The 24560-nt window shown below is 35.2% G+C and overlaps 1 protein-coding gene across 8 annotated transcripts in view; it reads left to right on the forward strand.

The window, feature by feature from the left end:
- VPS13C (vacuolar protein sorting 13 homolog C) overlaps window positions 1-24560 on the forward strand; it is a 382862-nt gene that overhangs the window by 39657 nt on the left and 318645 nt on the right. For 7 of the 8 annotated variants that reach the window (XR_009209815.1, XR_004251863.2, XR_004251861.2 and 4 more), the window contains 9 exons: window positions 2764-2823; window positions 3660-3740; window positions 4618-4675; window positions 6182-6309; window positions 7661-7767; window positions 8969-9140; window positions 10773-10835; window positions 19608-19737; window positions 20316-20410. Coding sequence is in view for 4 of the 8 variants with exons in the window: in XM_032175861.2 (XP_032031752.1) it covers window positions 2764-2823; window positions 3660-3740; window positions 4618-4675; window positions 6182-6309; window positions 7661-7767; window positions 8969-9140; window positions 10773-10835; window positions 19608-19737; window positions 20316-20410 (894 nt within the window). In the remaining 4 variants the exon portion in view is untranslated. The remainder of the gene's footprint in view (window positions 1-2763; window positions 2824-3659; window positions 3741-4617; window positions 4676-6181; window positions 6310-7660; window positions 7768-8968; window positions 9141-10772; window positions 10836-19607; window positions 19738-20315; window positions 20411-24560) is intronic. The other variant, XM_058427882.1, reaches the window with a different exon arrangement.

Consider the following 24560-nt stretch of genomic DNA (forward strand, 5'->3'; position numbering starts at 1 on the left):
TGTAGAAAGCTGAAACTGGATCCCTTCCTTACACCTTATACAAAAATTAGTTCAAGATGGATTAAAGACTTACATGTTAGACCTAAAACCATAAAAACCCTAGAAGAAAACCTAGGCAATACCATTCAGGACATAGTCATGGGCAAGGACTTCATGTCTAAAACACCAAAAGCAATGGCAACAAAAGCCAAAATTGATAAATGGGATCTAATTAAAGAGCTTCTGCGCAGCAAAAGAAACTACCATCAGAGTGAACAGGCAACCTACAGAATGGGAGAAAATTTTTGCAATCTACTCATCTGACAAAGGGCTAATATCCAGAATCTACAAAGAACTCAAACAAATTTAGAAGAAAAAAACAACCCCATCAAAAAGTGGGTGAAGGATATGAACAGACACTTCTCAAAAGAAGACATTTATGCAGCCAACAGACACATGAAAAAATGCTCATCATCACTGGCCATCAGAGAAATGCAAATCAAAACCACAATGAGATATCATCTCACACCAGTTAGAATGGCGATCATTGAAAAGTCAGGAAACAACAGGTGCTGGAGAGGATGTGGAGAAATAGAAACACTTTTACACTGTTGGTGGGACTGTAAACTAGTTCAACCATTGTGGAAGACTGTGTGGCAATTCCTCAGGGATCTAGAACTAGAAATACCATTTGACCCAGCCATCTAATTACTGGGTATATACCCAAAGGACTATAAATCATGCTGCTATAAAGACACATGCACACGTGTGTTTATTGCGGCACTACTCACAATAGTAAAGACTTGGAACCAACCCAAATGTCCAACAACGATAGACTGGATTAAGAAAATGTGGCACATATACACCATGGAATACTATGCAGCCATAAAAAGTGATGGGTTCATGTCTTTTGTAGGGACATGGATGAAGCTGGAAGCCATCATTCTCAGCAAATTATCACAAGGACAAAAAACCAAACACTGCATGTTCTCACTCATAGGTGGGAATTGAACAATGAGAACACATGGACACAGGAAGGGGAACATCACACATGGGGGCCTGTTATGGGGTTGGGGGAGGGGGGAGGGATAGCATTAAGAGATATACCTAATGTAAATGATGAGTTAATGGGTGCAGCACACCAACATGGCACATGTATACATATGTAACAAACCTGCACGTTGTGCACATGTACCCTAGAACTTAAAGTATAATAAAATATGTTTATATATAAAATAAAGACAGTGAACCATAAATCATACCAGGCAAGTTTGCCTTATGACTACTTATATGGAGAGGGCCTCAATAAGGAAAGATGAGGAAGAAGAATGGTAGGGTGGTAGACCGGCAGAGAAACAGACAAAGAAGGACATGGTTATGTGGAAGGCTTAACAATGTTGTGGGCATATAGAGAAGTAGAGATACACATTGAGTTGAAGAACAGAGCGGAAACAATAAAGAAAGAGAGCTGAAGAAACAAAGGAAAGGGAGTGAAGGAAACTAGTTTATCCTTTGCCTGTTTCCAAAATGAATTTGAAGTAGCTTTTGACAAAAAGAAGAATACAGTAACACCTTTAAAGAGGATAGAATCTGTGTTCTAAAGGATAGAGAGAGAATTGTTCCAGAAAACTGTAACTAATGATAGTGGTCATAAGGGAGCAGAGTAACTTTGAGCTTCTAGCAAACAATGCAAAAAATACAAACTAGTCATATACCTCCTATTGTCTGATAACAGGTATACTATTGCCTAAGAGTATGTAGTTTCCTTAATGTTTGCTGCTGTTTGTCCCTTTGTATCTTTGCTCAGACTCTTCATTCTGCTTTAGTTGTCTGTATTACTTTCTTCTCTTTGTCTTCCTGGTGATTCTACTCAAGTTTTAATACTTACGTGATATGTGACCTTTCTTTCTCATTCTTTTTCACTTCCTTCTTAGAATTTACTGTTCCCTCTTTTATGCTTCCTATTGTATTTTATCAAAGACCTGTAAAATATTATTGTACTGGTTATCATGTTAATCTCCTTCTGTCAAAACCACATTCATTCACTGAAGTAGTACCTACCTTTTAGTGTTTTTGTGATGATTAAATGAGATAGTTTATGTAAAACATTTGGCCCATTGTCTGGCTCAATTATTTCCTGCTTCAACTATTATAGTGGCTATTATAACAACAGCAATAGCAAACCTACCTCCTTTGTATGCATACCATTTATTTTTCTTTGCAATTACAATCTAACTTATAAATCTAAAGTTATCTTCCCACCTCTGATCTGGATCTCATTTTACCTATCTGCCCACTGTACTCTCACTCTACTACTCCACTGAAACAGTTCTTAACAAGTTTCTCAATAACGCCCTTGCTGCTAAATAAGTTTAGTATTTGGTGTTGCTGAACATGCTGTCCTTATAGAAACAGGGTCATGCTGTAATTTCCATACTCTCCTGGTTTTCTTCCTATTACAAAACAATGACTTGTTTTTTTAAAAAGAATGTGTACCATATTCAATAGTGTATAGGCTGGTTCTCTGTTTTCGTTCATACCCGATTCTTTCCACTGTTCAAATACATATTAACCCAGTAATTATTTTCTGAATGAATGAACTCAAATTAGAATCATGTCAATTCTCTTTTCATTGTTTCTTTGATTTTGTCTTATAAATATATGTAAAGAAATAGATAGCTAATACTATTTAATGTTAAATTATTTTGTTACATTTTATAAGTATTAGAGCACTATTAATGACATCCATACTACATTTCAGAGGTATTCTCTTTTTTCTTTTAGACTGCAAATGAACACTGGACTCCATGCATATTAAATGAAGCAGACAAAATTATATACAAGGTATTATGTTGAAATAAAAATTTTTGTTAGTTTCCTAGGTGCACTTAATTTGTTTTCTTGAAGGAACATTGATGGAGCAGAATGTGCCATTGGAGTGTGAGTTAAAAGTCTAGGGTCTAGTTTTGGCCCTGGTACTTACTATGTGACCCTCTGTAATCACTTACCAATTCTGAGGTATAGGTTCTTTACCTATCAAGTGGAAATACAGGATACAGTTAATAGTTCCCAAATGGTGCTTTACTAGATATTGAGATATTTTTAGATGTTGTAGGGAAAATATTCTCTGATCAAGTGAGATTATTGATTAAAGTACTAAGCTATACATAATTAAACAGATACGTTTCATTTTATTTTAAACTATAGAGCTTTAGATATGTTAACAAACACTGTGAATCTCCAAGAGGGATATTTAGTATGTAGCTTTCCCACCTTGTTGACCGTAGACTCCTCTGCTGCCACCTGTTTTCAGGAAACAGCTATTCATATCTGCTGGAGGGATCATGTCTTTTTTTTTTTTTCAGCACAATATTTACAGGGTCCGTTAAATACTAAATTCTGAATAAATATTTGATAATTGAATGACTGAGTTCCTTGGAAATAGTGTTCTTGAAAGTGCAATTTAGCAAATGCTAGACTTAATAAAGTCCGAATAACATGAATATATTTTCCCCTCATTTTTATATTATTTTCTTGAATTTACATTATTTTCTTTGAATTTAAAAATTCAAAATGGCATTTGGGTAATTTTGGAGTGGTGAACATGAGAATAATCTTTTAATATTGATTCATAATTTCAGTGTGTTGATTGCTTGATCTCTTTCATTTTTCTCTTACAGCTTATACGACTTGATAGTCTTAGCGCCTACTGGAATGTAAATTGCAGCATGTCTTACCAGAGATCAAGGGAACAGATTTTGGTAATATTAATGTATACTTGGAAGAGCTAACTTCACTCCCACTCCCTAAATTTGTTTAATGTAAGAGGGCCTTCATGAGGACAGGATATCAGCCATTTGTTTAACTTGTATTTCACTAAATCAGAAATATTAAAAACATCCTTTCAAATCCACTATGTGTCTTCAGAAAAGCAATTTTGTTTTTGAAGATGTTTGTGAAATCATTCACTGGGCAGTGACATCAGAGCCCATGGTATTAAATTAAAACTGTATTTATGCTTTTTTACCTTCTCATTTTGATGATATTCTTGTCACATTCTGATATTTCATATTAGAATTATTAAGAGTATTATAAAGATAATATTTCTCAGATATAAAGCATGTATCTTTGACAAAGGTTTTAGACATTTGTGATGATGATTTTCTGAATAGTAGAAGATTAATTCAAAACTTCAGTGTGCTAAACCAGTCTTAGCCATGTTTATTTACTTAGAGGATAAAGAACAATTCAATTTTTAGAACTGGATAAATTTCAATCTTCTATCTCTGATTTCTCAGAAAGATACCGTAACATATGATTTGCCTTTGACTAGAATGTGTCTGAAATCCCCGTGTATAGATATACATATAAGTACATTTTTTTGGAGTCAGAGTGGACATACTACAAGGTTGTTTGTAGACATACAGAATTCTTAAAATTTTCTGCTTCCGTATCTTTATACTTGTAAATAATGCTCAGTGTTTTTTTCTTATTGACTACTAGTAACAGAGAAACAAAGATATTGATGTAAGAACCAAGCTTTGTGTGTGTGTGTGTGTGTGTGTGTGTGTGTGTGTGTGTGTGTGTCTGAATATGTGTGCGTTTTCTTTTTCATTCTCATTCAAATTTTTTGTTTAGGATCAGCTGAAAAATGAAATTCTTACAAGTGGAAATATACCCCCAAATTATCAATACAGTAAGTAACAGTAAAGGTTTATTTCATGTTATAGGAAGAAACATAGAATTAAATACATTATTTTAACATACTTTTCTGATAAACTTACTTAGTCAAAGTATATTAATTTTATACCTTACTATTATGATACAGCATGTTTGGGTTATAACTTATTGTTTAGGAATAGATCGTAACACACACCACTGGAGAATAAGAGAGAGAGAAGGGCAGTATAGCTGTAGTTCATTCCCTGCTGCCAACCTTCTTTGAATTCCATGTATTCTTCTTAGCTTGCTATTGTATTTTTTGTTTTAGGGTTTAGGTTTTCTTTCTTTTTTCAAAAAGTAACTAAATCTCTGAGATTCTGGTATTCAGGTCACCCTTATGTTACTATTGCAGTGTTAACATAATCCTGCCACTCTAGAGAATTTTTTTGTGAGCTTTTCTATTTCTTGGCAGCCTCACCTTTATTTTACAACTGGATCTCTAACAAAGCTTCCTGCTTATTTATTTATTTTTTCCATCTGTTTTCTTTATTTCAGTTTCATGCTAATGAAGCTGTTGGTTTTTTATTAGTATACCCCTTTATGATTGTTCTCAGCTTTCATTCTCATTTTGTTCCATATTACTCTGGTTCACTGTTGTTTTCTTCATGTTCTTTTATAACTAATTGACGCTGGATAATAGTTGGCACTTATGTTACATAGATCCCTACATTTTTTGATGATAAAACTTTCAAGTGCTGCTAGTTTGTGAAATCATTTAGGTTCATTGATGGTAAGAAATAGTTAAGGAAAATCTACAATTTCATTCTTAGGCATTTTCCGTTTATAACTAGCCTTTAAAGCAGTTGAAAAGTTTGTACAATCTTACGCAAATTGTAATTACCATAAGATATCACAGTTTTTATAGTTTGATACTATTCATGGTTAAAATTTATCACCTTGCGTTCCCCTATCATCTTCCCTAATACACCTTTTTATATTACTTCTCAACCTGAAGATTATTTTCTTTAGTTGATTCTAAGGTTGTATATGTAATGATCATTTTGAAAATAATAAAGTGGTGAGCAGTTTCTTTTTCTGGAATGAATTTTATTCATGATTTTGTTACTAAATTCTCCTAGTGATTAAATAAGACAAATTTATCAGATCTTATTTCCTTTTTTGTATTAGTATTTTTAATGAATAATACAATCATTAAATGTCTTGCAACAAGGAAGAGAAGTCTAATTTTATGCAGACTGTGAATAACCAAGAGTAGATTATCTGTCTCTTTTATACATTTCTTACCTAGAAGCATAGGACTCCAATTTCCTCCTTGGAGATTTCACTTTAATGATTGAGCTTATTATTATGCATATAAGTAGAAGCTTGAATTTCTTAAATTTTTTTGGTAGTGATTTTGTTACACACATTTTTGATCATTTTTCTTTACTTCTAGAGTAACAGTGTTCTCATAATTATTTACACTTGTTTATATGTAAAAGCATATAAACATATCTTATGTCTTCCCATGTGATAAAAGTTTTCCAGCCAATATCAGCCTCTGCAAAACTCTACATGAATCCTTATGCAGAATCAGAGCTCAAAACGCCCAAACTGGATTGCAACATAGAAATACAAAATATTGCCATTGAACTGACCAAACCTCAGGTATGATTCATGTGGATATTTCCAGCTTTGATTAGCCTGAATCTTGACTGCTTTTATTTGTGATTATTACTTCTCTAATGGTTGGTGGTTTTTTGGGGTTCGTTATGTTGAGATTTGACTGTTTAAAAATTTTTGTTTTAAAGAAAATGAATTTCAAATTTAAGTAGTTTTTTAAAATTTTATTTCATCTTTTCCTAAAGTGTGGAGAATCATATCAAACTGTAGGGAATGACATTATTTCCATTTGACTCACAATTGTTGATGGAAGATTTTTTCTTTTTTGAGATGGAGTCTCACTCTGTCGCCCAGGCTGGAGTGCAGTGGTGTGATCTCAGCTCACTGCAAGCTCCGCCTCCCGGGTTCATGCCATTCTCCTACCTCAGCCTTTAGAGTAGCTGGGACTACAGGCGCCTGCCACCACTCCTGGCTAATTTTTTTGTATTTTTTAGTAGAGACCGTGTTTCACTGCGTTAGCCAGGATGGTCTCGATCTCCTGGCCTAGTGATCTGCCCACCTCAGCCTCCCAGAGTGCTGGGATTACAGGCGTGAGCTACCGCACCTGGCCTGTTGATGGAAGATTTTAATGTGTTTTTCCCTCCTCAGTTTTCAATGGAAGACACTCTTATTAAATATTGTTTCTTTAATTTGTAGAACAGCTATGTTGGCAGCTTTTTCCTCTATTTGTTTCCCAAGCATGGTTGTATGCCCAGAGAGTTGGGGTGACAGACTTGCCCCCCCCGCCGCCTTTTTTTTTTATTTTCTCTGCTTTCATGTTACCTCTGGGTGTATGTTTCCCTCCATTTGAACTGTTTGTCAGATCTACACAGAGTTGCTGTGTTGACGGTAACATGGCTGCTTAAATAGGTTTATCTTGCTTTGGTTATGCAATAATTTTTTGCAGTAATTTCAAAATCAGCTCATAGATAGCTACTGCTGAAACGATGGTCCAGAGGAAAAATATATAGTCTTCGAAACAGGCATAGTTTATATCATAATTTACAGATACCATATTTCATTGTTTCTAAGATGTTCATTTAGTTTACATTTTAACGTATCTGAAAATAGGATGTATATATTGGTGATAAGACAATTTAATTAACAGCAGTTTTCTTTTGTAGTAGAACCTAAAATTATATTACAACTTAAAATTGATAGTGTCTTAAATTTGATGAACTGTAGTATACTTGCAATTGATAGCATCTTAAATTTGATGAAATATAGTATATTATTGGGCTACCAGGCAACATTGTTCAGGGAATTTAGAGTCTCACTAGTCTAAAAAATAGATTGAAATTTAGTCTTTTTTTATATGTACAGTGTAATAAATATAACTTTATTTTTGTTTTAACAGTACTTAAGTATGATTGACCTTTTGGAGTCAGTGGATTATATGGTTAGGAATGCGCCTTATAGGAAATACAAGCCTTATTTACCACTTCATACCAATGGTCGACGATGGTAAGTTAGAATTTGTTTTTTGTTTTGTGAGGAACATATAATCATATATTTAGTTACTCTCAGAGTTAAACAACCTTTAAAAGCCAAGTAATTCAACCACTTTAAAAAAAGAGACCAGAGTATTAAAAGACAAATAGCAAATATATTGATTACTTATAAAAACAGCTTTCACTTCTTTTGTATGTCCATATTACTTTTTTCATATGAACATCCACTTGTATTTCTGCTCCTAGGTTCCTGAATTCTGTTTTTTTTTTTTTTTTTTTTTTTTTTGAGATAGAGTCTTGCTCTGTCCCCATGCTGGAGTGCAGTGACGCGATCTTGGCTCACTGCAACTTGTGCCTCCCCGGTTCAAGCGATTCTCCTGCCTCAGCCTCCCAAGAAGATGGGGGTACAGGGTGTGCCACCACACCCAGCTAATTTTTGTATTTTTATTTTTTTGAGACAGAGTCTTGCTCTGTCGCCCAGGCTGGGGTGTGGTGATGCGATCTTGGCTCATTGCATCTTCCGCCTCCCGGGTTCAAGCAGCTCCCTGCCCCAGCCTCCCAAGTAGCTGAGATTACAGGCACCCACCACCATGCCTGGCCAATTTTTGTATTTTTAGTAGAGACAGGCTTTCAGCATCTTGACATCTTGAACTCCTGACATTGTGATCTACTCTCCTCGGCCTCCCAAAGTGCTGGGATTACAGGCGTGAGCCACGTGCCCGGCCTAATTTTTGTATTTTTAGTAGAGATGGGGTTTCACCACGTTGGCCAGGATGGTCTCAAACTCTTGACCTCGTGATCTGCCTGCCTTGGCCTCTCAAAGTGCTGGGATTACAGATGTGAGCCGCTGCACCCTGCCGGTTCCCAAATTCTTAACTTAACATTCAAGACATTCATTCAACATTTTTATAAAAGTTTTATCGCTTATCAGTCATCCACATAGACTCAGTGTTATAACCATACTGGAATACTATTTCCCACATGTCATTTTGTGCCTTTTGGATTTTGCTTTGGCAAACTCTGTTCCTTAAGGGTTTTCTTATATCTAAGTCTATTTAAGTCAGACAATTTTACTGGGAATTGTTGAGCTCTTATAGGAAGACAGTTAAGAAGAACAAAAAGTTTGACAGCATAAGATCTAAAAAGTCAAGACTTTTCCTGTTTTCTCTTAAACCTTTATATTAACATTTACGTTAACAAAATTTGATTTTCAGGTGGAAATATGCAATTGATTCTGTTCTTGAAGTTCATGTAAGAAGGTATACACAGATGTGGTCATGGAGTAACATAAAAAAGCACAGGCAGTTACTCAGGAGTTATAAAATTGCCTACAAAAACAAGTTAACGCAGTCTAAAGTCTCAGAAGAAATACAGAAAGAAATTCAGGTATATCTTGCATATATTAGTGAGAGCTATTATTTGTCTAATCATCCTTTAATATTCTTTTGCATGTAATTTGAATCAAAAAATAATTTTAGGAAGAACAGAATTCACCTCTTTTTGAGAGAGAATTATGTGGGAAAATGCAGAATTTTTTTTCCCAGTTTTTCTTCTTTAAAAAAAACTTTTTTTCCCCCTGCAAATATCAGATAAAATAAGGTTACTGTAAACAATTTGGGGAAAGGTGTCTGGTTTTTATAATAATGTTTAGAAAGTCAGTATCAGAGCTGTTTAAATATGTGTTTATTAGATAGTTATATCTTACTTGTTTTGTTAGTAAACATCCTGTATTTATACGGTAGTGGCTTTTCAAAATACTTCAAAATATTATTTATAAAAAACAGCTTTTACTTCTCAGGAAAGAAGAGGTTTTATCTACCCCCTTGTAAAAGGTAGAAACACAGCCGGGCATGGTGGCTCACGCCTGTAATCCCAGCACTTTGGGAGGCTGAGGTGGGTGGATCACCTGAGGTCAGGAATTCGAGACTAGCCTGGCCAACATGGTGAAACCCCGTCTCTACTAAAAATACCAAAAATTAGCTGGGCGTGGTGGCGGGTGCCTGTAATCCCAGCTACTCGGGAGGCTGAGGCAGGAGAATTGCTTGAGCCTGGGAGGTGGAGGTTGCAGTGAGCCAAGATCCCGCCATTGCATTCCAGTCTGGCAACAAGAGCGAAACTCCCTCTCAAGAAAAAAATAAAATTAAAAAAAAAAAAAAAAAAAAGGTAGAAACACACTGGATACATAATTTGCTTAATGTCTTCTGATTTCACTTATAGAACTGTTTCTGGCAATGATTCATAATGTGAAAAATGAGTTGAATTCCTATTTTTCTGAAGTATATCACAATCACCAGTATGAAATATTAAAAAAAGCGTAGGTATTGGAGTCAGATGGATTTGGGTTCAAGTACTGACTTGGATATTTACCAAATGTCCTTCTGATTATGGACACAAGTTTCTCAAACTCTGAGGTCTAGTGTTCTCATATATAAAATGGTAACAATATCTGTCTTACAGAGTGGTGAGAATTGTATGAGACAGCACATAAAGCACTTGGAACACAGGTCACCTGGTTAATGTTAGATTCCCCCACGTACTTTTATATAAATGCCTCAAATCAGTTTCTACTTTAGCCTACTTATTGATTTGCAGAATTTTACATTCTTAAATATTATGTGTTTTGTAATGGCACCTTTAGTACAATGGCTATATAATAAGAATAGGGGGGAGTTACAAGTAAGAATCATAAGGATGATATGTAAAACAAGTCCCCTTCCTAAATATTCTTGTTTTCATGTGCATTTATGTCTATTTGTTAATAATAATGGTCTTACAGAAAAATTATTTTCATACTGTATTTAATGAGGATTTATTTTCTTGGAAAACTTATTTTCTTTTACTGTAAAAAATTAAAAAATTTAAAAGTGTAGAATGCATTCAAATTTATACGAATACTTTCAACTTTCATTAGGTCACAGGTACTGATAATGGACTAGATATGTCTAGAAATCATAAAAGAAAAATTTCTTTTATCTAATGATTAAATTTCTTGTATACAAATGCCTCTGTTTTTTACAGGACTTGGAGAAGACTCTAGATGTTTTTAACATAATTTTAGCAAGGCAACAAGCACAAGTTGAGGTAATCATTTTTATTAGCTGATTTTATGTTTTAAACATGTTAATGCCCGCTTTTAAACCTAGGATCAAGAAATTGAAGTTTCACGAGTTGAGGTTTTATTGCTTAATTTAGTCTCAGGAGAAAAGAAACTGGAGTACTGAAAAAAAGCCACTAACATGAAGGGGGAAAAAAACCTTATTTTTATTATTATTATTTTTTTGAGATGGAGTCTTGCTCTGTCTCCCGGGCTGGGATGCAGTGGCGTAATCTCGGCTCACTGCATCCTCTGCCTCCCGGGTCCAAGTGATTCTGCTACCTCAGCCTCCTGAGTAGCTGGGATCATAGGCACACGCCACCACGCCCGGCTAATTTTTTTTGTATTTTTAGTAGAGATGGGTTGTCGCCACGTTAGCCAGCCTGGTCTTGAACTCCTGACCTCAGGTGTTCCACTCACCTCGGCCTCTCAAAGCGCTGGGATTACAGGCATGAGCCACCACGCCTGGCCACTTAGAAAGTTTTATAACGAAAAATCTGAAAAACTCCAAGAAGAAAGTAAATAAAAGCCATCTATAATCCTGACAACTTAGAATACTACTGTGATCATTTTGGCTATCAGTTTTTCTCCCATGCTCATATACCTGCGTATTTATGCTTTTTAATCTCCTTTTTTTTTTTTTTTTTTTTACTTTTTCTTTGTTTCCTCTTCCTTCCCTTCCTTCTTCCTTCTCTCCCTCTCTTCTTTCTTTTCTCCTTTCCTTCCTTCCTCTTTCCTTCACTTTCTTCCTTTATTTCCTTTCTTTCTGAAATTGGAAATGATCTGCTGATAATGTTTTATAACTGCTTATTTATTGATGCCTTGTGCACTGCACAGTGTTCCATGTCATTTCTAAGATTCTGTAACATGACTTTTTGGTAATTAAAAAAAAATTACAAATGCAATATAACTCCTCGTAGAAAAGTTAGAAAATATAGATAAATAAAACAAAAATAAAAACACTCAGAAACTAAAAGTAACTACTGTCAATACCTTTCTGTATATCCTTTTAGTCCTTTTTATAGTTATAGATGTCCATGTACTTACTCATACTTTTAAATGAGATTAAGGCATATACAGTTGACCCTTGAACAACCTGAAGGTTAGGGATGCCAAGCCCCCACACAATTAAAAATTTGTATATAACTACTTTCTCTCTCTCTCTCTCTTTTTTTTTTTTTTGAGGTAGAGTCTTGCTCTGTCGCCCAGGCTGGAGTGCAGTGGTGCAATCTTGGGTCACTGCAACCTCTACCTCCCAGGTTTCAAGTGATTCTCCTGTCTCAGCCTCCTGAGTAGCTGGGACTATAGGCATGTGCCACCATGCCCTGCTAATTTTTGTATTTTTAGTAGACACATGGTTTCACCACATTGGCCAGGCTGGTCTCGAACTCCTGACCTCAGGTGATCCACCCGCCTCGGCCTCCCAAAGTGCTGGAATTACAGGCATGAGCCACTGTGCCCGGCCTGTGTATAACTTTAGATTCTTCAAAAACTTAACTACTGATAGCCTACTGTTAACCGAAAGCCTTATTGATAACATAGTTGATTAACACATATTTTTAAATGTTATATGTATTATACACTGTATTCTTACAATAAAGTAAGCCAGAGAAAAGAAAATGTTATTAAGAAAATTATAAGAAAGTGAAAATATATTTACTATTCAGTAAGTAGAAGTCGATCACCATAAAGATCTTCACATAGAGTAAGCTGAGGGGTGGGAGGAGGAAGAGGAGGATTGTCTCAGGGGTAGCAGAGGCAGAAGAAAATCCTTGTATATGTATACTCATGCCGTTCAAACCCATGTTGTTCAAGGGTCAACTTTACACTTGTTCATTTATTTAGCAAGTACTCACTGAGTGTCTGTTATGCTTGCATTATGGCTAAAAGTATAGACTTGGGAGTCAGATGGTCTGGATTCTGATCCCAGCTTTGCCATCTACTAATTATATGATTTTGGGCCGTTTGACCCCTCTGTGCCTTAGTTTCCTGATTTGTGAGATGAGATTAATTAGTAGTACCTACGTCTTAGGGTTATTGTTAGGAGTACCTGATAATTCATATAAAACACTTAAATTATTATGTGCCTGGCATAATATTTTACTAAATATGTGATTTTTTTCATTATCATTATCATATGCATTAGCCTACGTAAATGAACAAAACAGACAAAAATCTTTTATTTATATTGTAGTAGGGGATAAGGTTAATAAGTACTTCAATTAGAATAAAGTAGGAAAGCATATAAGGAGCGCCGAAGCTAGGCAGTGATAATGATTTGCAGTTTTAAACAGGGTTGTCAGGAAAAGCCTCACTAACAAGGAAACATTTGAGCAAAGACCTGAAGAACATGGGGCCATCAGCCAGAAAGATATCTAAGGGAAAGGTATAACCAGGCAGAAATAATTAAATGTAACTGCTTAAAGGTTTTGTGGTTGGAACATACCTGGCTCATTCAGGAAACTAACTGGAGTCCTGAGAGAGGGAAGAGTGGTGGTTGATGAGTTCAGAGAAGTAAGGTAGCAGAGGAATGGGAGGGCTGCTCGTGGGAGTTGAGATTGCCAGATTGTGTAGCATCTTACAAGCCATTGTGTGGATTTTGGCTCTTACTCTGAATTGGGAAACTAATAGTAGGTTTTGAAACAGGATGATACGATCTGGCATAAGTTTTAAAATTCACCGTGGCTACTTTGAAAGCAGACTGTAGGAAGGAAGGCAAGAGTGAAGACAGGGGGAGCAGTTAGGAAGCTATTGAAATAGTTGAGATGAGTGGTGATAGCATTGCTGAGAATGGTTGCAAATAAAGGTGATGAGAAGGGGTCAGGTTCTAGATATACTTCGGGGGTACAGCCAATATTTCCTGACTGACTAGATGTGCGTTGTAGGAGAGAGTAAAAAATGCCTTTAAATATCTTGACCTGGAGCAGTTGGAAGGATGGATTTGCTATCAAATAAGAGGGAGAAGATGGGAGAGAACAAGCTTGAGTGAGATGAGAAAAGACCAGGAGTTCAGTTTGTGACCTATTAAGTTTTAGCTATCTCTTAGACCTCAGAGGGACAGTGGAGTAGGCAATTATGTGGAGTTCAGAAGAGGAGTCTGTGCTGGATATAGAAATGTAGGAAGGGTCAGCACATGGATTTCTTTAAAGCCATGAGATCACCTCAGGAATTAGAATAGCTAGAGGAGAGTTGCAAAGATCCAAAGCATCTATTGTTACAATCAGAGGGATGGGAAAGAACCAGCAAAGGTGACCATAGAGGGATTGCCAGAGTTGTAATAGGGAAGCTGTATGAATGTAACACCTTCAAATTCAAGCGGAGAAAGAATTTCATGGAAGAGAAAGTGATCAACTGTGACAGATGCACCTGATTTTTTAACTAAGATAGGACAGAATTGAACATTAAACCTACTAAATATGGGATATTTTTGGCCATGACGTTTTTCAAGTAATTTTTTGGCACCAATTTCTTTTTATTCTCTTCTTTTGCACTCTTAATTATTTGGACTCTTAATTTTATATTCTATGCATATATATATATATATATATATAAATATGTAAAATATATAGGCAAGGATGAAAACACCCATATGTATAAGATGTATGTATTCATATATAAGATATATGTGTATATGTATATATACATATACACATTTATATATGTGTGTGTGTATATATGTATATGTATTTAGACCTTTTGGTGCTCTGTTCATTTTTTTTTCCTGCAATCTTTTTTTCTGTCTCTAAGGCTAGATAATTTCTGTTGATCTATCTTCAAGTTCTGTCCTTCTTCTGTCATCTTCATTTTGAACCCATCCTGGGAGTTTTTAATTTCAGATATTATATTTTTCAGGTCTAAAATTACTATTGAGTTTTTTTTTATAGTTTGCATTTCTCTATTGAAGATTCCAATCTTTTTAGTAATTTCCAATGTGTTTGCCTTTATGTCATGTACTATAGTTACAGTGGCTCTCTAATAGTTCCAGCTATCAGACGTTGAAGTTATCTGATTATTGGCATCTGATGATTATCTTTCCCTTGAGAATTGGTTACATTTTCAGTTTTACTTGTTTTTGTATGTCAAATAATTTTGGATTGTATTTTTGACATGATTATTATATAATCTCTGGATCTTGTTGTAATCCTCTGGAAAATGTTGACATTTTGTGTTAGTGTACAACCTAGTTAAGTTCTGAATCTAAGTTGTGTTTGCCTTTGTGGATGGTGGTTCAGATTTCAGTTCAGCTCTGTAAACCTTTTTTGGTATGTAAGTTCGAGTTTGTTTTACACATGTATATTACCGGAGTTAGTTTGTGACTTGTGCAGGTGGTTCATATTAGTTCAGGTGTCTAAGAGCTTTGCTGCTTTGGTTTGGGTTAGTTTCACATATGTGAAGCTCGTATTAGACTGAGATTTGGACAGGTTCATATACAGAATTAAGAGATATCCCCTTCTCTGGCTCTTTCCCTGCCAGGGTTTTCTCACATACATTCTGGCCTTCATGAACTCCATTTACTGGTTCCTTGGCCAGAAATACGGAGTTTTTCTCAGGGTTTTAGCTGCGTGTGCAACTGTGCTCCATGTTCCTCTGCTCTGCTCTATGGTGAGGCCCTTGCTCAGGGCAGAGCCATGTATAGTAGTTTTCTATGTCTATATAACAAACTTAGTGGCTTGAAACAACACATAGCTGTTACCTCTGAGTTTCTCTGGGTCTGGAGTCTAGGTGTGGGTTAGCTGAGTCCTCTGCTTAAGGTTTTAAAATATTGCAAGATGTTGGTTTGGGACTATGGTATCTGAAACGTGACTGATGGAGGATCCACTTTCCTTGGCAGAATTTAGCTCTTTGTGGCTGTGGGATGGAAGGCTTCAGCTTTTTGTTGATTTCTGGCTAGAGCTGCCCTCAGCTTATAAGTATCATCTTCAGTTCCTTGCCTAATGGGCTTCGCATCCTAGACAACCATAACATGGCAGCTTTCTTCTTCAAAAGAAGAGAGAAACTCCAGCAAGATGGTCGCTAAAGTCTTATGTATATAACATACACATTGTACACAGAATCAAGTATATTTTATTACCTTTGCCATATTTTATTGTTTGGAAACTAGTTGCAAGTCATGCCCATGCTCAAGGGAAGAACATTAGAAATGGGAGATTATGGTGGTGGGGTGGAATGGGGTGGGCACAACATATGAGAAAAACAAACGTCATGGAAAACTCACTCTTGTGCAGGTCACTTCTCCAAATTGTGACCCCTTCTACTGTTTGCCTCCTTTGCTTACTTTTCAAAATCTTAGGTAGTTCTTTTTTATATTTTGTTCAGAAGTTTTAGTTGGGTTGAAGAGGGCTTATGCCACCATGGAACTAAAACTTTCACTGAAATTAGTAATAAAGAAGTCACTTAAGAGCAATTTTTATAGAATAATATGGGCAGAAACTTGATAGGAATGAGAGAGCATGAACGACTAGGAGTGGGAGACAGTGAGTAGGAACAGTATGATTCTTTGCTGTAAGCAGAGCAGATAAATGGAGCAGTAAGTGGTGGACAATGTGGAGTCAAGAGGTTTTGTAACTTGCTTTTCTTTCTTTAAAAAAATTGTTGTATCTATTTTCAATGTGAGCAGAATCATTTATCTGACATCATTTAAGATAGCTGAATAGAGGCCGGATGTGGTGGTCCACTCCTGTAATCCCAGCACTTTGGGAAGCTGAGATGGGCAGATCACGAGGTCAAGAGTTTGAGACCAGCCTGGCCAACATAGTGAAACCCTGTCTCTACTAAAAATACAAAAATTAGCCGGGTGTGGTGGCATATGCCTGTAATCTCAGCTACTTGGGAAGCTGAGGCAGGAGAATCGCTTGAACCCGGGAGGTGGAGGTTGCGGTGAGCCGAGACCACGCCATTGCACTCCAGCCTGGGTGACAGAGTGAGACTCCATCTCAAAAAAAAAAAAAAAAAAAAAAGATAGCTGAATAGTATTCCGTTCTGTGCAGATACCGGAATTTGCTTCACTATTTCTCACTGGCTATATTGAATTGTAAGTGACTCTACAATGAATAGCCTTATTTCTGCATTTTCTCAAACATCCCTTATTTTCTCACAGGCAAATTCCCCAAGGTACAAGTTGTTAGGTCAGAAAGTATGAATATTTTAAAAGGTATTTGCCACTGCTGGGGATTGTTCCTCTGAAAGAGAGGAATGAATCACTGGAGGAAACAATTTCAGTCCTCCACAACTTAAATTGCTTTAGCTTAAATGTGTATTCTTAGTACCAGCTACAGTTGCTTAAAAAGTGAAGAAAGAGAACTAATATTGGGATGCAGTAGACCAGGAAGGATGGATGTAGAAGAGAAGGCAGTTTGATCTATCTAACATTGATTTTTTTCATTGTAATGGAAAGTACATAGGGCCTGAGTTTAAAATGTAGGCAGAGGATTGGCTGAAGTTATTTACCATGGGCACTTAGTTGGACAGAGAAGGAAGTGAAGGCAGCAAGGGGGTAATTGAGGAAAAGGGAAAGGGCTCTGCATCCATCTTCATCTTAGGTCTCATTTGTATATTTTTATTTATTTTTGGTCATATATATATATATATATATATATGCTTTGAAATAGCTATAGGTTTACAATAAGTTGCAAAGATAGTTCACAGAGGTTCTGTGTACCCTTCACCTAGTTTCTCCCAGTGCTTACATCTACATAATTATAGTGCAGTACCAAAACCAAGAATTTGACATTGGTATGATGTGTGTGTATAGTTCTGTGACAGCGCTCATATTTTTAAATGTTAATTCTTATTTATTTTTAAATGGTAATTGACAAACATATAGGAAAACTTTTTTTCACTGTTCTTTGTTACTTCATTTTCTTCATAGCCTTTCTTATTGTTTGAAATTAGTATTTTTGATTGTGTGCTTTCCTACTGATTCATCTCTTTTTCTCTTTATTATGTCTAAAATTTTCAGTTTATTTTTAAATTCCTTGAAATTTGTAGCATGCTGATCAAACCTTTAAGATTTCAATGCTAATGCTAATAATGGCTTTATCTTTCTTTTAAAGGTTTTCAGATATTTAAGTAGAGATTTGGGAGAAAGTTGAATGTTGGGGTTTGTCACCATACTATCTTGATGTCTCTTAGGATATTTTAAAAAGGTTAATTTCAATTAATTTTTTTCCAAAATAAAAAGGCTTTTTTACTCCAAAGTGTAAAAAAATGTATTATCTATTTTTATAAAGAATAATTTTTATGGTAGCTAAGAATACAGTAACAATGAAAAAATACAATTTAGTGCCTGCCCTTTAAAAACTTAAAGCTATCAGTTTGGTTAAAAGAGATGTTAATAAAATATCCAAATGCTTTTTAGCTTTTTCTGCATTTAGATTTATAAAAACTATTCATGAATTCATCTATTTATTAAGTCTCAGTATCTAAGAGAGGTTCAAACTTGAAGTTTCTGGTTGCATTTTCCCTAAAAGAATTCATAGAAGATTCTTAAAAGCAGAAAAACTCAGATGATGTACATTTAATTGGGTGTCATTTCCAAAAAAGCTCAGTTTTATCTACCTGGGAAACTGTTGAAGCAGTTAATTCCCTTTATCATGATCTCTGCTGTTTAAGGAAACTAGTTTGTTGTCATTCATCTCAGTGGTTCTGAACCTTGGCTGTATGTTAGAATCACCAGGGGAATTAAAAAAAAAATACTTCTCTCTTGAGAGAGAACCCACTCTCTCAAGATTTGATTTAATTGTTGTGTGGTGGGGCTTTGGCTTCGGCATTTTTTCTCATAAAGCTTCTAGATGATTCTTTTGTGCAGCAAGGATTGAATACCACTGAGCTGTGGTATCCACAGTAGCTGATTTGTCATTCACTTTCATCTTGCAGTTTCAAATAGGGCTTGAAAATGTATATACTCATCCCTAGCTCGTGACAAAAGTTTAACATTTTGCCCATCCTTAGTCTTTGCATTCACCAATCAAACCTATTCTCTTTACTATAGAATTCAACTCTTTACTTTTATCTTCTCTTTTGTATTATTCCACTTTGTATTACACACAGAGGCTTACAATATGTTATCAATTCACTACCAATTTAAAATACTTTAAGTGGAAAAATTATTGAAATTTACTTATTCAGGGAATGAGAACATATAATCTAAATTACTTATCCCCTTTATTTTGTTTATCCCTGTATTCTGCCTTTTGGTTATTCATCTATATTTCTCTGAACAGTGGGCAAAGAGAAGGAGCGATAGAAAATCAAGTCAGGATTTGTTGAGAAAAGAGGGTGAAATGAGATTCAAGGACTATTTTAATTTATATCCCTCCTTCTGCCACTGTCCTAGTTAGCAAGCCAGCATTGTATATGAATTCTGAAATATAATTTTTTTAAATTAATACTTTTTTGGGTGTGTTCCCTTTCAAGGAACTTTTCATTTTATAAACATGCAGTTCTAGTGGCTCCTTAACTTAAAAATTTGGAAGAATTTGGAAGTCACATTGCTTAGAAATATTTTACTTGAAACCTTAACTATATTGCTCATAACATGCAGCCTTATCAAAATGCTATCAGTTGGTGTAGGAAGTATTAATAAACTAATGGGGGACTGCATTTCACTAAATTGTGTTGTGAGCATCATTTAAGATCTTGACTGTTGCAATCTTACCTAGCGTTAAAAAAAAAAAAAAATGAACTATTGCTTTTTTCCCAGGCTACAACTGAAAATGAAGAGGGGAACATTCTTAAATTTTTTAATTTTTATTTTTTAGGTGATTCGGTCTGGGCAAAAATTAAGGAAAAAGTCTGCTGACACAGGCGAGAAACGTGGAGGCTGGTTTAGTGGGTTTTGGGGTAAGAAAGAGTCTAAGAAAAAGGACGAAGAATCATTGATTCCTGAAAGTAAGTTCCAAGTCAAATAATTTATTGTACAGTGTTAAGTTAAAAAAAACTATGTAAATTATATCTTCCCTGTTGAATTTTATTTTGAAATACATTTGAAATAAATTAGCTCAGTATAGTAAATATATAAGCAAATACATCAGGCTGGAATATTCCTATGTTTATCTGAAATAAAACTTAGACTAAAATAAAACTTTGATTTTTTGCTTGTGAAATAATATTTATGTCAAATTTAAAATGTTTAAATTTAAAGATCTCAACATTTTGCATTTTTTGTTACCTTTTGCATAAATATTCAATTACAAGTTTCACTTAAGTTTTAAAATACTTAGGGAATTATAAAACCCATATATTAGAACTGAATTTCCTTAATGGTGTCTCTTTGCCTTTTCTTGACCTTAGCAAGCAAATAGAATATATTTGGCCAAAGTTGTAGTATATTAGAGGATATTACCTGGCTAATTTTGCTTTAGCATTTGTGTCTGTTGATTTTAGGATACTTGTTAGTTTGGTTAGTCTTTTTAGTTATATCTGTAAAATGGAAGCAATTAATTTCTTAAAATGTTGCTTTTTCATAGCTATTGATGACCTTATGACTCCAGAAGAAAAAGATAAACTCTTCACTGCCATTGGTTATAGTGAGAGTACACACAACCTAACTTTACCTAAGCAGGTAATCATTTAAGTGGTTTAAAGGAATTTTGTCTCATTGTACTATATTAGATTGAATTGGATTAGAGTTACTGATTTTTTTAAGTAATAAAAATGTTATTAATTCCACTCTGCTACTTAATGGTTGAATTTTCAGTCAGGTTTTACCAATTAAAATTCTCTCTCCAACTTTATTTTGATTTTTTTAGATGGGGTCTCGCTCTTGTCACCCAGGCTGGAGTGCAGTGGCGTGATCTTGGCTCACTGCAACCTCTGCCTCCTGGGTTCAAGCGATTCTCCTGCCTCAGCCTCCCGAGTAGCTGGGATTACAGGCACCTGCCACCCTGCCTGGCTAATTTTTGTATTCTTAGCGGAGATGAAGTTTTGCCATGTTGACCAGGCTGGTCTCAAATTCCTGACCTCAGGTGACCTACCTTCCTCGGCCTCCCAAAGTGCTGGGATTACACGGGTGAGCCACCGTGCCCAGCCTCCAACTTTAGATTTAAGTAGTTTTAGTGAACGTAAGAATAACCTGACAGAAGTACTTATTATGGTGCCAAATTGAATCTTAAAAAAATTTTATCTTAAATTTTTTTCAACTTGTGAAGCATAACATATATAAAAGAGTAAGCAAAACCAAAATGTACTGCCTATTTGATTGACTAAAAAGGGAACAGGTGTGCAATTATTATCAAGGTCAAGATTTAGAATATTGCTGTCACCTTAGAAGTCCCTACGTCCCCCATCATTGCTTCTCCAAAGGTAGCCGTTACCCTGATTTTTATGGTAATCATATCTTTTATTTCTTTTTGTTTTTTACTACCAACACTATTATTTTGTTTTGCATATTTTTATCTTTCTATAAATGTCCTCATAAAATATATATTTTCTGTTTCTAGTTTGGTTCTTGTGAGATTCATCCCTGTTGTTGCAGTAGATGTATTTTACTAACTTTCATTGCTGTACAGGATTCAGTTATTTGAAAATACCACATCTTATTTATTTGTACTTTTGTTGATGAACACTTGAGTTGTTTCTTGTTTATCATGAATAATGCTGCTCTGAACTTGTGTCTTTTAGTGTGGATGTGTAAGATAACATTTACTGAGGAGTGGAATTGCTGAGTCATTGGATATGAGCATATTAAATAGTTTTGCAATGTGGAAAACACTTCCGCTAGCAGTATGCGAGGATAATTATTGTTTCACATCTTCACCAGCACTTGGCATTATCAATCTTTTAAATTTTAGCCATTCTAAATGGGGATGAATAGTAATAGTATTAGGTTGGTGCAAAAGTAATTGTAATCTTACGGTTTTAATTTGCATTTCCTGGATGACTAAAGAGGTTTTGCACTTTTTATGTATTTATTGGTCTTTGGTCTTTAGATATGCTATTTTGTGAAAGTGGGTTTTGAGTCTCTTCTTCATTATTAGGTTGTCTTTTTCTCTTATTGGTATGTAGGAATTCTTTATATATTCTGGATATGAGGCCTTTGCTAGTTAGATGTTAATATCTTCCCCAACAACGTGGCTTGGCTTTTCATTTTTAGTTGTGTTGCAAGTCTGTCTGCCCACAATGTAAAGTACATTTTCATTCTCTGTTTTTTTTTTTTCTTTTGAGACAGGGTCTTACTCTCCCAGGCTGGAGTGCAGTGGCACGATCTTGGCTTACTGCAACCTCCGCCTCCTGGGTTCAAGTGAGTCTTCTGCCTCAGCCACCTGAGGACCTGGAATTACAGGCATGTGCCACCATGCCCAGCTAATTTTTTGTATTATTATTATTTTTTTTTTTGTAGAGACTGGGTTTTGCCAGATTGCCCAGGCTGGTCTCAAACTCCTGAGCTCAAGCGACCTGCTTGCCTTGGCCTCCCAAAGTGCTGGGATTACAGGCATGAGCCACCACTCCCATCCCCATTTTCATTCATTAATAATATCTTTTGATGGCTAGACTTCTTATTTTTAATATTTGTTTTCTTTATTAATCTTTTCCTTTATGGCTAATGCTTTTTTGGTGTCCTGTTTAAAAGTATTTCCTCACTGCAAGGTCATAAAACTATGCTTCTGGAAGTTTTATATTGTCTTTATGTATTTAGATTTATGGTCTATCTAAAATTGATTTTTGTGTGTGGTGTGAAGTTGGGGTTAAGACTCAATTTTTGTCCATATAGCTGTCTCCTTGACACAGCACTGGTTGCCTTTGCCACTGCTCTCCATTTACCTCTTTATCATCAGTTAAGTGTCTATATTTGTGGAATTCCTGCTTTATTCCATTGGCCATTTGCCTGTCTTTATTCTATTGGCCATTACTGTAACTTTGTAATCAGTCCTTTGACCTTGTTGTAGAAATCTTTAAACTCTGGTGTTCTTTATGATTACCTTTTCTATTCTTGGTCCTTAAAATTTCCATATAAATTTTAGAATCAGCTGTTCAGTTTCTATAAAAACTTGAGATTTTCATTGGGATTTTGTTGACTCTATAAATTAATTTGGGGAGAATTTATGTCTTTATAGTATTGAGTCTTTTAACCTATAAATATAGCACATGGCTCCATTTATTTACCTCTTTTTCATTCCTCTAATAATGTTTTATAATTTTATCTGCAGAAGTTGAACATCTTTTGTTGGATTGGTATAAGTGTCTTTAAAATTTGGTTGAGGCAGTATTTACATACAGTAAAGTTCACAGATCTTAAATTTCATTTGATGAATTTGGACAATTGAATACACCTATGTGGTGATCAACAAAAACAAGATAGAGAACGTTTCCATCCTTCCAAAAAGTTCCCTTGTAACCCTTTCCAGTCATATTGCTTCTTTTGCCTTGCAAAACAAACGCTTTATAACTTATGTCACCGTGATTACTTTTTCCAGTTCATGCATTGTTTTGTTTCTATCTTCTTTTGCTCAAAATAATGTTTTTGATATTCATCCATGTTGAGTATGTGTCTGTAGATGGTTCCTTTTCATTGCTGAATAGTATTTCATTGTATGAATATACCACAATTTTTTATCTATTTCCTGTTGATACGTATTTTTTTGTTTCTAGTTTTGGCTATTACAGATAACGCTGCTATGAACATACTTGTACCAGTCTTTGGTGGAGATATGTTTTTACTTCTCTTGAGTTAAATACCTGGGAGTAGAGTTGCTGGGTCATAGGGTAAATAGGTATAACTTTTCTAAAAACTGGCAAATGCTTCTCCAAAAGTTGTAATATTTTATATTCCTACCACTGGTTCCAGTTGCTACATATTCTTGACCACATTTGATATTGTCAGGCTTTTTAATTTTAGCTGTTTTAGCAGATTTGATATGTTCCTTGACTGTGGTTTTAATTTGCATTTTCCTAATGACTAATGATGTTGGTATGGTTAGGTTTTTGTGTCCTCTCCCAGATCTCATCTTGAATTGTAATCCCCATATTCTGCCCCTCACCACCATCAAGGGAGAGACCAAGTGGTAATAATTGAATCATGGAGGTGGTTTCTCCAATACTGTTGTCGTGATAGTGAGTTAATTCTCATGAGATCTGATGGTTTTATACGTGGGAGTTCCCCTGCACAAGCTCTCTTGCCTGCTATGTAAGACATGTCTTTGCTCTTCCCTTGTCTTCTGCCATGATTGTGAGGCCTCGCCAGCCGTGTGGAACTGTGAGTCCGTTAAACGTCTTTCTTTGATAAATTACCCAGTCTCAGGTATGTCTTTATTAGCAGCATGAGAATGGACTGATACACTTGATTATTTTAGTTTTATAAGTCTTAAAGTAAGACCTGTGACTTGGTTTTCTTTTTTTTTTCTTTTTTAAGAGTGTTTTGGCTATTTTAGGCCTTTTGCACTTATATATACCTTTTAGAATAATCTTATCAGTGTTTTCAAAAGTACATGCTGCTTTTGTTAGAGATTACATTGAATCTGTAAATTATTATGGGGAGAATTGTAATTTTAGCAATATTGAATATTCCAGTCACGTAATTCCTTTCTGTGTCTCTGACCATCTGTCAGTAATTTTCTTTCTACCTGAACAATGCCAATTATATTATTTTGTTGAATGCAGTTCTGCTGGTGACGAGTTTTTAATTTTTTTTTGTCTTTCTGAAAATATCTCTATTTTTCCTTGTTTCTTGAAGGATACTTTTGTGTATAGAATTCTAGGTTGTTAATGATTTTCTG

The sequence above is a fragment of the Hylobates moloch genome, unplaced genomic scaffold, assembly GCF_009828535.3.
Source record: "Hylobates moloch isolate HMO894 unplaced genomic scaffold, HMol_V3 SCAFFOLD_14, whole genome shotgun sequence".
Taxonomy (NCBI): domain Eukaryota; kingdom Metazoa; phylum Chordata; class Mammalia; order Primates; family Hylobatidae; genus Hylobates; species Hylobates moloch.